The sequence below is a fragment of the Chelon labrosus genome (assembly GCF_963514085.1).
Source record: "Chelon labrosus genome assembly, chromosome: 21".
Lineage (NCBI taxonomy): Eukaryota > Metazoa > Chordata > Actinopteri > Mugiliformes > Mugilidae > Chelon > Chelon labrosus.
The window spans coordinates 17,686,579-17,701,043 of record NC_140354.1 but is presented as its reverse complement, the minus strand read 5'-3'; the positions used below and the strand labels follow the sequence as shown (position 1 = coordinate 17,701,043).

General features: G+C 43.8%; 1 protein-coding gene across 1 annotated transcript in view; it reads right to left on the bottom strand.

Moving 5' to 3' along the window:
- plppr2a (phospholipid phosphatase related 2a) overlaps nt 1–14,465 on the bottom strand; it is a 41,034-nt gene that overhangs the window by 20,756 nt on the left and 5,813 nt on the right. The window contains exon 2 of the mRNA XM_084569953.1: nt 808–996. Within this exon, the coding sequence (XP_084426079.1) occupies nt 808–996 (189 nt within the window). The remainder of the gene's footprint in view (nt 1–807; nt 997–14,465) is intronic.

Sequence of the window (14,465 nt, the reverse complement as noted above, 5' to 3'; positions counted from 1 at the left end):
CTGTGGATGTCAAGCAATAACTTTTTGTTTTTTATGTTGTGGCGTACTTTTGTCTTTGCGTTAACTGCGGCTTTGTGCGTCCGTGTAATCCCCCTGGGGTAATTTGAGTGCTTTGCATTGTGGATGCTGGTTGTATCCGTAGTGTCCTCTGTTTTTTTTTTTTGAGGGGATATAAGCTGCTCAGCTCTGTGCTCAGCGCCAGGTGTTTCAGGCTCACTGCCTTCCATCTCATTTGAAGCTCAACAGCTCCCGAACACGTGAGTACAACAGTACACCCCCACACACCAAAAAAGCCCAACATCTTCTGTGCTCATTTTGTCTTTTCCTCACCTATCATCTCGAGTTTCTCTAATCAGACGGCATCCGTTTCCTGCCATTTTTTTTGATCCGCCCTCGACTCCAACTTTTGCTTCTCTTGGTTCGTCTCCCTGCTTCTCCCGCTTTCTTCCTCTAACGACCTGTCTGCCTGTTCCCATTACATCGTTTGTGTCGTCCACGCTGATTCATCTCGCCGTTTCCCCTCTCGCTTCATGCACGCACATGTACTGACGCGCACATGCACCTGCCTGTCACGGATGGAGGGGGGTTACTTCCATGCAGCTTGCTCAATCTGCTCTCTATCTTAGTGGTGCAGCACACACAAACACACACACACACACACGGCAGAGATGATTCATCGCAAGTCTCCGCAAACACTTTCATAACACGTGAAAGCAAATAAAGAGGACAAATCCAGCAACTTTGACAACTTCTCGTCGGGTATAAAAGCGCTTTTCTGTTTTTTTTCTTGGAGCGCCTTTCTCTTACCGTGAGCGTGGGGATGGCCGTGACGAGCGAGTAGATGAGCACCGGGGGGATCTTGCTGGTGTCGTCCGGACCCGGGTAGGGCTTGGAGAAGGTCTTGTCGTAGCAGAAGAAGCCCTGGATGTGCACGGGGAAGGTGTCCGTGTACTCGAAGTAGTAAGCCAGCAGCACCGTCCCAGCCATGATCACCAGCTGGAAATAGAACATTATCCCTCCGTTAGGATGCGAGAGGAGGACGAGAGGTGAAGCAGAGGAGGTGGAGGCGGAGGAGGAGGAGCAGGAGAGGAAGAGTCCCTGTTCTCCTCACTCGTGGGAAGATGCATAGGAAATACAGACCCAGAAATACAGAGAGAGAGAGACGGAGGGAGAGGTTCGGCGCTTAGAGAGCCAATATAGAGGGTGAAGGAGAGAGACAAGAAATAGAATGAGAAATCTGCATGGAGGAGTCTTCTCCCGTCAAGAGATGAAAACAAAAAACTGAATAAAAGAAGGTCTGCGCAGCTCCACAAGCAGCAAAAACAAAGAGAGAGAGAGTGAGAGAGAGAGAGAGAGGAAGGGAGGCGGGAGTGAGGGAGAGAAAGGGGGGAGCAACCTTTCTGCTGCCGGCACTCATGAAATCTACTACAGTCGAGCTGTGGGTGTATTTGTGGATAGTGTGGGCTTGTCATACACGGACATGTGTGTGTGTCTGTGTGTGTGGCCAGAACAGGAGAGTCAAGTGTGTGTCTAACAAAAAAAACTTTTTGAAATACTTTATTTTGTGTTTTTTTCACGGAGCCCGGTGATCGTCAAAGACATAAAAACGATGATTTTACCGTGTTAATTTCACATTATGGATAACTACAAGGCAAGAACAAAACAAAATCTATTTAAATTTGTCGCTAATGACGACATATTCTCTCCTCGACTTGTGAATCAGTGAAACATTTTCAAAGCAGGCTTTTAAATTTTTACTCCTCCGCGTCTCCGCCAGTTCATTTTAATCCAATTTACCGCTTAAGTTTTAAATTCCTATTATGCGATTGGTTTATTTTTAAGGACGCCCGGGCGCTGTGTCAAACTAGAGCAACCTACGTCGCAGCAACGTGAGCTCTGATTGGCTGGTTGTTACGCGAATTTACAGCTTGTTTTTGTCGCCCCCGAGTGTCCAAAAAATGAAAACAGACTCCTCATATTAGCAAGAAACATAGACAAATTTGACCAGATTCTTAGCTGACTCAGTAAAAATCGGGAGCAACACAGAAAGCTACAAATATATTAATTTTATAAAGCTATCAAACATTTGTGTATCTGTACATGCATGCTAACATTAGCATCCGTCAGAAATTAGGTTTCTGGCCACGAAACATTCACTTTCCTTTTAGCTCTGTTTTGGTATCCACCATCTCCCGTCTCGCATAGTTTCAGACTTAATCTTATGTACAGGGCTCTAAAACTAGCGCTCCATGTTGGGTTTATATAGAATGCCGGACACGGGAACTTTCACAAATATGGCTAAAATTATTTAGCCTCCAGCACAACAGATGCTAGCACAGACAAGAAGTTCATATTGCTTTAGCCACTGGTTGTCAAGGTTGTCAAGTTTTTGTCTGTAAAAGCGCTATGTGATAAGGGGTGCGACGAATGTAGCCGCTTGTAGCCGCTAATATGACCCAACCAATGCTAACGTTTTCAAACTAAAACAGGGTCAGCAGTGTTCCAGATAGTGTTTATTTTAAGGGTCCTAAATCCCAGTTTCTAAAAGTAGAAAGATATTAAAAGATTTCAAACTAAAAAAAGGTATTAGTGTGGACATACCTAGAGGGAAACATCTGGCTCGTTAGCAGCTAATTATGCATCTGTCTTTATGAGCTAGCTGCTAGCTCTCGCCATCTGCTATTTGTTGCTGGGCAGGTGGTGTAAAGTAGTGACCTTTTGGTTGAGATTAGTACGACTAAACTAAAATTGTGGGTTGTTTAAATTATGTAAAGTTCTCAGATGACACTGCAGTCGTGGGGTGTATCAGGGATGGACAAGAGCAGGAGTACGAGAATCTGATGAACAACTATGTCTCATGGTGCGACACGAACCACCTTCTCATTATTACAGCTAAAACCAAGGAGATGGTGGTAGATTTCCGGAGTCCAGGCCCCGCCTGCAGCCCGTAACCATCAACGGGGAGCGTGTAGAGGTGGTTCAGACCTAGAAGAACCTGGGTCTACAGCTGGATCAAAAACTGGACTGGTTGGCCAGCATAGACTCAGTACACAAAAAAGGTCAGAGCCGTCTCTGTGTCCTCAGGAGGATAAGGTTGGACGTGTTCTACCAGACTACCGCTGCCAGTGCCCTCTTCTACTGTACTTCTACGCCGTGGTGTGCTGGGGAGGCAGCGCTAAGCAGAAGGGAACCTCGCGGGAGGACGGATCAGCGCTCGCTCATCCAATTTATGGAAAATTTAAGACTTGAAATTGAGCTACACCGCACCAACACACACAAACACACAACCATCGATATTCAAACAGGATGCAATAAAATACACATAAATGTCTAATATTTGTGTGCATGAGCGAACGCCCACCAACGCAAACATATATAAACAGTGGCTGTTTCCTCTGTTTTTTTTTTCCTCCTTCTGTTTCTTTATTTGTATCAAATCATCTTTCATCTGTGCCTCCCTTGAGGGAGACAGGCTTCGCTGTCTGTGGTTGTCATGGTGAAGAAATCACTGAGGAACCAGCTTTGTAAGATTCATTATTTTTGGAACTTCTGTTTTCGACAATATGTTTGTATGGATTCCTGTAGAGCTAGGGCTGATTTTTATTGTTCGCTTTCCGCTCCGAAAGTACAATTTGTGCAATTTTGTGTGTGCGTACGGTCGGAGGTGGTGGGCTGCACATGATGGAAGGACTTTGGCGGGCTTGCTTCGGGCGAGAGGAGGTGTTTTAACCGCGTGACTCATAAAATCTCCGCTTGTATGCCTGTTTGATAGCGCTGAGCCGTTCCCTTGCATTTGCAGAGCTTATTGTGACTGGCTCTGACTCACACTTGTGACTGCTAAACTAGAGGGAACACCACTAATTCGCAAACGCCGCCTTAAAGTCAGCGGCACTCTCATTTGTAGCACGCCTAGTTGATTCCACAACACCGAGACGATTTGAGAAAGGGTGGAAATTTCGCCCCGAGTAAGTCGGAGTTAGTTGAACCGTTAGTTGAACAACACCCTTCTTTGGCTTTCTCGCATCACCCTAATTTTAGATCGCACAAGAAGGAAAAGCAGCATGACTCCAAAAGAATGTTTTTGCAGCCTTTAACAGGACGGAAAATGGGGACTGAGTTGGCGGCGATTGTCCAGATTATCCAGTTGTAGGCATGTTGCTTTGTTATCACCTCCGATGTGTGTGACAGCAGCTCATTCACACCCGGCCCTCCCTTCAGCACGCCTTCCCACTCTTCCTCCAACTCCGCTTTATGCTCCTCTTCCCGTCCGTCCTTTCCCGACCTCATCAAAAAAAGAGCAACCATTAACGAAAAGAAAAGGGACGGACTAAAGAGTTAAGAACCGCGCTCTGGCCTATTTGAGCGCAGAGATGGAAGAACAGATCAATACGGAAGGGGGAAGGAAAAAAAAGAGTCGAGGCTCGACAAGATGAAAGGTCACATTAAGACAGTTCAAGTTCGGAGCTGTCACTAGGAGATGTGGGGTTGCTTGTTACAGGCATGAAAAGCAGAAGACTGAGGGGTGTCTTCTTCTATTCTCCAGCTCCTGAGCGCGTCATCGTCTTCCTCCGCCGCTTTGAAAATGCACTTTCTGCTTGTCACATCATCGAGGAATTAGCACGCCACGTCTCATTACTCGCCAACATTAAAAACTCACTCAATTATTTCAGGTACCAGGATGTGTCGCACAAGCGTCTGATCCTGAACAAGTCATACAGGAAATTGGGTTTTCATTTACTTCAATGAGGCCCTGTGAAAAGTTCTCTTCATTGATTCGACGAGGGCTTATCTGCTCCTCATGTCTGATCTACTAGAAATGAAAAGACAACGGGGGTTTATTGCATTCGCACATTTGAAGATGAGGTAAGTTTACGCGGATAACTTTCTTTTAAAGCTGCACACATTAAACGCTCGGAAAATGTGTTCGTTTCCAAAGCAAACTCACGAATGTCACTTTGTTTGCTGCTCTCTGTCTAAACAAAAGCGAATTTGCGTTGGTGGTGTGTGTCCCGAGGTGGCCTAGATCATAATTAAATGGTTTTGTTCCAACAGATGTGCGCATTTTCATTTTCAAACGGCAGAACTGTCGATTAATTTGACACAAGAACATTGTGCTGTCATCATAATACTGTAGCTACCAAGCCCATAGGATTTTTTTTAATTTTTTTCTTCCCTGACTCACAAACCGAGTTTTTACAGCTTGTGAGAGGATAGTTGGTAAAACCTCAGCAATGGAAAGTCACAGTTTTAGAAACCGCTAATTGGATTCTAAAATCTGATCAAGACCAGATGTAAGATTACGCGGTAGCACGCTGTGAAAGATCAGCCAAATGCAGCGCCGCAAGTTTGTTTAAAAACTTCACATGAACTTAATATTTATTTATTTATTTTGCATGGAAAACCCTTAATCTACTTCAGTGTGGCATCTGACTTGATAGATTTCTAGTGGTTCTGTGTTGTACAGATGCTAAATCCTGAATTCTGATGAAAATCAGTCTAAGAGCAAAACCTGCAAAAAAACCAAAAGGAAAACTCAGATATGCATAAAATTTTGTGCAAATCCAGCGATTCTATGCTGAGATACTTTACTGGTAAACATTTTTAGTTGCTAATGGTGCAATATCAAAGCTCTGTCTACTGGATGGTTGACCTTCTGATTTGGTCTGAACTGACAGACTAGCCAACACTGTCCTCTATATGCACTGGGAACAACTGGTATCATGGTTTCACAGTTTGCTAAGTTTTTATGTGATGTAGTGCGTTTTTAGATTTTAGCAGCAAGTAAGATGGTTAGGCTTGGGGCTACGGATGGAAGTTGGCGGCCCTGAGCTGCAATTTTAGCTTCAAAACTTCCTCTTCAACACAGAGGATGAAATTTGGTATAAAGACATGTGATTGGAAAAAAAAATGTATTCTGCCCCCACACAGAATCCAGTCAAATGGCAAACTTAAAGGTCCACTGAATAAGATTTAGGACATCTAGTGGTGAGGTGGGGAATTGCAACCAACAAAAAAGTTGCAAAGCATGTATTCTCTTCAATCAGTGATTGGTTTGTCTATTCTGGACGTAGAAACATGATGGTACAACATGGCGAGCAACATAGGAGAGGACCTGCTTCCTCTCTAGATAAACCCCTTGATGTTCCACAATCGATATTAACAGTAGGCTAAATTTTATTTGTAATATTTTATCAAATGAAATACGTTTACATTTATTTTCCTGCATCTTAAGATACACAAGTCTTAAGGGCTCAGGCCAAGCAAGTCAAGAAAATTTACATCAAGCTGCACATTATCTTGCTCCGAAAGGGCAACTGTATTCAGCAGGTACTCACCCTCTGAGCGGCGTCACATTCACCACAGCACTACGGGATGAGATCTTGCCCTTTTCTCAGATGACTACCTGTTCTACCTGATACTTGTGTGTATGACAGTAGACATGTTGCAGTGTGTTCTTCTTTAAACCGAGCTGCTAGGTGCCTTTAAATAAACAACAACAACAACAACAACAAAACACTCTCAAAAACCTAGACTATTTATCCTTCATTCCTCTTAACTCTGTGTGACTGTGATGCCAAGAGGCAGCAAGGGTTTACGACAACAGTGACATCAGGAAGTCTAAAAACACAGCACATACATATATATGTATATACTGAAAGTATTTTGGGAAAGAGTCCAGGGAAACAACCCCAGCATGTGAGCTCAGTGTAGATCTCAGATCACTCTCCCTGCTTTTTTTAATCTGAATACAAGGCACCCTCACACACATACAGATCCTAACAGGAATAGACAGCTTTACATGGTCAGCCATAGTTAATGAAGTATATTAATACTTTATCAATGTGAAGTGTCGTTTCTGTTATGACGGACTTGGACCTAAATATAGATTTGCGTCCACTCCCTGACCTTTCTCCAGGCAGGGAGGATGTTAGTTTGTCCATTTGTAGCAAAGACAACACAGAACTTTGCCTTTATACCACTTTTACTATACAAACAAATACTGTGCTGAAACATTAGGAGCCTTGCAACACCAGGAACACAGCACAGTCTTTATTAGCAGTTCCTTTTTGATTAGCCGCAAGGGTGTGCTTTATACCCTGTTGCACAAACGCAGAGCAAACACAGCATGACAAGGAACCAAGCTGAGTAGCTCACAAGATGCATAAAGGAAAGTGCTCCAAGATGGTGCCACAAAGTTGCTCAGTGGCAGCAGGCTTTGTCCAATAGACGAGAATTTTTTTGGACCAGATACATCGAAATCTGATGATCAAAGCACAACCAGCTAATGTATTAGTTTTATGGCCATTCACGTTGCCATGATTGTGTAAGACAGACACATTTCCAGTAATCAAGGAGTGTAGCCACCATTACATAGTAATTACAACATAGCTCTAGCTCTAGCTTCTGTGGCTATAATTTGCCATGCTAATGTTAGCTTGTAATCCTACTGGAGGCCAGAACAAGCACAGACTGTATAAAAAATGGAGGTAGCCATCGAGTCTGAATGGTAACGCCAATGCGGAAGTGGGGCGCAGAAGTGCAATACCACCTATAACCACTAGGTGCTGGCAACATAAAACATTTTATAAAATGTCACCATATAAAGCGATTCACTTTGTAGCTCACCATTGGTCACTTGTGGATGTTCACTGGCTCTGGTTGCCAAGGTAACCCTCTGGCATATTCCCGAACCCTAAATGTCTCTGAGTCAAACTTGCACATATTGCCAATGTGTGGTGGACAAAGCTAGCTGTTCTCGCTGTCACTCGCTTTGCATTTGAAAAGGAAATAGCATCAACACTGCCGCCACTACATCTGGGTTCAAGGCGGAGATCGGCATGGTGCATCTGGCGGTTGAAAACCAAGGTTTGTGTCATATGTCAGTCAACTGTAGTGCTCGTATTGGTTGTTGCCCCAGTGCTGTTGCTCAAAGTTCATCCATTTCTTCCCCCCGTCATTACCACAAATCCACTTAGACACATCTAAACCAAGCGGAATAACACGCAGTTCCATACGTGCCGATGTTCTGCTCCTTTGCTCTCAGTTCTTTACATTTATAACAGTAAAGATTGATTTATTTTAATGTTACAACTTGCGGCGCTACAGCCTCCATGGGATGGGCAACAGCGACGAGGCTCTAACTCGGGTCATGACGCCCGCCTGTCTTTCTGCGCTGTTCTCGTTCTCCGGCGGTCCTCTCGTGTCCCCGGATGCCGTTAAAGCCGTGTTGCCTGAAAGAGCAGTTTTGTGTTTTACCGATGGAGGATTTAGAGCAGAAGGGCGGAGAGGCACAAGGGTCCGCCGTTAGACACATGCTGTCCATTAAGAGGCCTACCATAAACGCACGCTACACTGCACCTGGCCGGCATGTCAGGAGTCCTGGAGGAGGAGGAGGAGGCGGGAGGGGATTACAAAAGAAAGAGAAAAACAATAGAAAAAGGAAGGACCTTAAAAAGAAGAGAAAGAAGGAGAGTAAAATGGAGATAAAACAGAAAGGGAAAGGAGAATGTGATGGGTAATCATGTGGTATAGACAGAGAGGGTGGATGCTGGGGAACAGGTGCAACATTTGAGGTGTAGTCAGGTACCACCTCTATTTCTTTCCATCTCATAGACATTAAGGAATGCACGACTTCAGATCTTTTAACTGTTGTGTGATGAAAGTCAAGTCCCCACCGACTAGTCACAGTTGAAAGTGATGCTTTGCAACAATGAAATCTATATTCTTGACCTGAATACACATGGTGAGAAGAGACAGCTCCTGTGCTATACTGTGTCCTGCAGAGATGTATAGACTGTATAAAACAGGCAGCAACTCAGCACCATCAATAGCATTTAATAGTACTCCACAGCGTCTTGTTCGATGGGATCGTGTAGCCGGGTATTTTTCTGAAGCAGCTTAAGGTCATTTAATAAATTTGTTCACCAGTAAGTTGTTGATGTGCAGCTTCCTTCTCTCTGTTACCACAGGATGCTTGGGTGAAGTTGTGAACTGACTGCTGTTGAGAGGATTTGGACCGTTTCTCTGCTAGCGTTAGCCTTTTCAGACGCATTGCAGTAGTACTTTTGTTGCATTTCAGGACTGACATGTCACGGTAGTATGGGTTTCATCTTTAGTGACGTATATTTAGTACTTCCACACACTTGATGAACCGCTGATAGTTTGCTGCAACGACCCAATGGGCATCAACGTTGCTGTTAAAGCAGTGAAGTCGACAAACTGACTAGCTAGTCTGTACAGGCCCTCATAGACAAAAAATCCACATTGCTGTCAACATAAAACGCAATCACATTACAGAAGTGATGAAATATGAAAACAGAGTCATAGTTACTACAGTGTACATGACAAAACATGACCTCAGAAGCTTTAAAGCTCTTCAGTGTCAAAGCAGAGGTGCCACGACAAACCACACAGAACAAAAACATAATAACTGGTGAATCTGGTTTCCTCTGCTTCATTTTCCAGAGAGAAACATGTTTGATATTGGAAGACGGTGACCTTGTGTTGTTTAACAGTGTGTTGGAGTCTCTTTATCTGGCTAGGTTTAAAGCCAAAAAATAATAATAATAAAATAAAATAAAAACTCCCACCATCCAACACTTTGCCAGCGCCAGAGCTTCCACCAACACCACCCACACACTGCGCACCCACTCCTATTTCTTCCTTTCACCTCTCCACATTTTCGTTTAACAAAAGAAATGCCGCGACCTCGCTCCACTCACAGGAAGAGTTCTGTCGTCCTAATGTGGGTTATCTCGTTTGAACTGGAAACCAACAGGCGGACAGCGTTAACTAGAGCTTCGCAGCAGGAGCTGGAATAGCTCAGTGGTCTGTACTGATCTCTAATCTGTCATTCTAAATACATGAGAGGCTTCCCGCTGAGGCTGGGACTGATGGGACTTGGAGACAGAAAAAGAAAACCCTTCCAAAGACTGAATTCTTGAAACAGACACAGATACAGCAATCCAGCTTCTATCCCATCTTCAAAAAACTGACCACTCAAAGTGTCGTCCAGCCATAAGTAGAGTGTTTTATCATGCTTAAAGTCCCCATTAAATTAAATTCTGTGTTAATGGTTTTGATATGATATACATCCTACATGACCGTATATGGCCCAACAATGACAAAAAAGTAGTTTTGTAGGTGTTTAAAAAGGTATCTTCCTGGAAATCGATTGAACAAATGTTGATGACTCATCCTGCACTTGGGGGTTTAAACTAATTGTACGTCCAATGAAACGCTTTCTAGAATTTCAGCAGTAGCGTATTTATGTATCATAGCCTGAATAGCAGCAGATTAGAACTGGAGAGACATTTCATCTAGCCTCTGAGAACGAATGATCGAGCAGCTTGTATTGATGGGTAGACTTCTCGCTTCTCGTGGAGGATGGAACAGCCTATAGTCTCTAAAATGTAATCAGTAAAAAATAATAGTTTGTTCTCGCTCCTTGGGCTGCAAGAACAATATGGCGTCATTTTGTTCTCACAGCTTGTTCTCCACACATCAACCGGGCAGAAATTTTTTCTCGCGTGGTGCCCGACAACTATGATTGGTCAGAAATCGGAAGTGGGCGTGGTTAATGCGAAAAAGCGGAAATGCTAGCAGCCATTCTGTGAGCTCCTAGATGCTAATATTCGTAGTCTGACCGCTAGTCTCTCCTGGGTAGAGATCGGCATGAACGAACGGCGTGATCCGACGAATACATTTGTCAAAACGACTGGCTGACATCAGAAAATAACAAGAAAAGTGCCTCTCGTCATCCGCATCTCCCACAATGCTTAGCGCATGTGACATACGCTACAGTGGGAGGGGCCTACAAGGACCTTTTCTTGTTCTTGCAGCCCTAGGAGCGAGAACAAATTTCTTGCTTCTTGCGGAGTATGTAACAAGCTTAGTTCCAAAGCCTCATTCACACGGGACTAGTTTAACCCGTGGACTTCCAGTAATTTGAAATAATTTCAGAAGTCGTTTGTGATCTTAATCCCATGCGAATTGGCCATGTAAAAAGTAAAAATTATACCGCAAATTACCAACCACAGAGGTCCTGTGGTAAAACTAATCCACTGCGAATCAGCATCTCACCATGATTTAGGGTGGTGTTTAAATTTTAAGAATCCTATTAGATTTGCGTCTTTTTTTGTGCCTCTTGTCACTAAAGAATTACTCAAGGCTGTGTTATAAATCAAAGTTTGGACAGATGTTTGGGTGTAAAGTCATTCGCCGGAAAAAGCTCAAAACCGTCAGATGAACAAAATCGTGGAGGATGACGAGATTGATGACACGCGTCGCAGCACATTTAGACGTGATGGAGTTTATTAAGTCAAGCATCATCGGTGAAGGCGGAGCTGATTTAAATACTGACAGGTAGTTCTTAAATTCAATATAGTCTCATCACATCATGGTTTTATTTTTGAAAATACATATATTTTTTTTATCATTAATCTGAATTAGCAAAGTAACTAAAGCTGTCAGAAAGTGTAGAGGTATAAAACGTCCTCTTTCTCAATTACATGACGTCCCCAGGTAAAACTAATCCCGTGTTAATAGGGATTTAGTTTGATTTATGAAGATTGGTTGTGTTTATTATCTTAAATATCTGTCCCTGATCTGATTTTGTGGACATACTAGCATTTTATTTATTTATTAGTTTCTTGTCTGTCTCTTTAATGGAAAGTACTGATGACTCATCTTGCACTTGGGGGCGTATACTAACTTTACATCCAATGAAACGTTTCACTTTGAAAGCTACTGATTCAGCAGCTTGTATCGATCTGTAGGCACTGTCTTCTTCTTCTTATTGGCTCAGCATTGAACCCAAAAAAGTTTCAGAGACTATATTTAAGCCCGATTTGTGTCGGTGTAGATCAGCTAAACGCATTCGTCGCCTGCCTCTTAACTCTCCATTCTCCCTGCACCGTCGCTCTTTCTATTGATATGTTGCTTAAATGATGACAAACAGCGATATTAAAACAATAATGTCTCAAGCTGGCTCGTGAACCCAATCCATACAAGCATCCAGACGGAGGAGGGCCTGATGAATAGGCTTCTGCGGACAGAATAAATGGCTTTTGTGTGAAAATGACCCTGGAACGCTCGCAAATGAATGAAAATGAGGGAGTACGGGCTGGAAACGGCGAGATGGAGTGCTTGGGAGTGAAAAATGTGGCGCGATGGGAGTCGGAAAGAGAACGTGTCTGAGCCAATGGCGCATTGAGATAGATGTCGGAGTCCCAGAAGGGAAAGACAAAAAAAAAAAAGAGAGGATGATGGGATCGGGATGAGGTGGGGAGTGTGTGAATGAAAGGGAAGGCAGAGGAGGTGAGTTGGAGAGTTTCTGCCAATGTTTCTTTGTGTGTGTTTGTTCATGAGCAGGTGGGGTGAGAAAAAGAGATTTATTTTCTTTATTTTCTTTTGTATTTAAGTAAAAAAAAAGGGCTGAAGGGAAATAAATTCAATGGGACGAAGAGAAAAGAGATGAGTGGAGCTGTTTCTTTAATCGCCCTGCCTCCCGGCCCTCTGTTCCGCATTAAAAAATCATTCTCATCACGCAAAGTGCTTCACTAAACAGATAATGCAACGACGAACTCTGTCGTTGACGCACCTCTCTGCATGTCTCCGGTGCAGTCGGTTGCATGCCTCCGCAGCGCACGCTTCACCGCGGGAGGGAAACTCTGTGTGTGTGCACATTACGGAGATTACACTGCAGCAAAAACAGCCATTACTGGGCAAAACTACCTGCCCCGAGCGCTGCACTCTGAGTCTGCCGAGTCATTCAGAAATCAGCGATCTGCGTGGTATTCGCTCCTCGTGAATAAGTAATGTCAGAGAAGGAGTCAGAGCGCGGAGCAGTAATTAAAAAAGGGTACGGTTTGGTTTACTTGCTTTGTTGGTGGGGAATTATTTGTCACGGACGACTGTTGCTAAAGCGGAGGAGGATAAATCAGGGGATGTTTTAGATGTAGTTTTTTCTTTTTGGTCATGGAATTAGCAAACAACTAAAAGGCTGCTCCTACTAACAAGTGTGATCTGTGTAGCTGAAGCCTGGCTATAACTCTGTGGTTTAACTTGAGCCCTCGACAGGCGCGACTCTTGAGGGAAATATCTGACTCTTCAGCTGATAACTGTTTCACTACGTTCAGCAGGCTGGTTGGAAACTCAAAAAATAAACGATTTGCAGTAGTAGTCGTTTTTTTAAGGCAATTCAGACGACCTGCGTTTATGCAACGTTTATGGAAAACTCTTGTACAGAGTTAGCACCGTTACCATGTTACCATGTAAATTTAACGCTATGAAAGGCTCTTTTAACCGAAACATTTTCCCAAATCCAATTAAGTAGCTTAGCTGCAAGTGCATAAACAGAATCACTGTCCCACCTCAGCTCCACCCACGCTGCACCTTTTTAGCCCGTTTTTTAACTACGAGTCAGACGCTGACAAGATGGCCGACGACCACAGCCACCACACTGAGCTTCAAAATCACTTTTTCAAACAGTTCTCATCAGAGAGTGGACATGGGGCTTTACGAGGGTGTCCTGTGGTGTCTGGCAACTGGATGTTGTTAGTTGGGGGCCTTTGAGGGGAGGGAGCTCTGTGGATCATCCCACAGATACTTGATAAATTTGGGATCTAGTGAATTTGGAGGACAGGTCAACACCTTGAGTTGTTGACATGGTCCTAAACCGTTTTTATGGCTGCATCCTGCTGGGGATGGCTGCTGCCATCAAGGAGTGTCATTGCTATGGGGTGGGGGTGCCTGGTCTGGTCTAGGTGGGTGGTATATGTCTAAGTAACATCCACACCAATGAATGCCAAACGTTTCCCAGCAGAACACTGAATTGTCACAAGATGGTCAATGTGATTCACTTCTCCTGTCAGTGGTCATAATGTTGTGGCTGATCAGTGTATATTGTCAACGCCCCAGATAAACACTGGACTGAAACAGGCACAGTCTGGAAACTAACTAAAACTCAACTGAACAGAAAATAAAAAACGATATGAAAATAAAAACTAATGAAAAGCACTAAACTATAATGACTCAACAGTGGGGGGAGGGGGTGGGGTGTTAGGAGACGAAAAGAACATTTGGTGAAATGAGAGAATCATACTCTATTATCATTTAATTGAGCGCAGGTTTAATAGTCTTCAAGGCCTGTTATGTATCACAGCATCACAGAGTATGAAGTTCACCAGATGGAAACCAAAAGAAAAACCTGCTCTTGTTGCATCTAATATAATTTGCGTAATGACACCTCAGAGACTCTGTATGATCGTGTCTTTGTTTCAGCGGATGTGCATTTAGCGCATCCTCCCCTACCCTCCGTGTGTTCAGGCTACATGTGAGCGTCTGATTGCGTGAGGAGGGGTCGGTGGCGGATCAACCGAGGAGACTTCCTGTGACAGCTATCAGACTGTTACCCACCACTAAACACATCGGACTATTTATAGAGGCTGGAGGAGGCAGTCCAA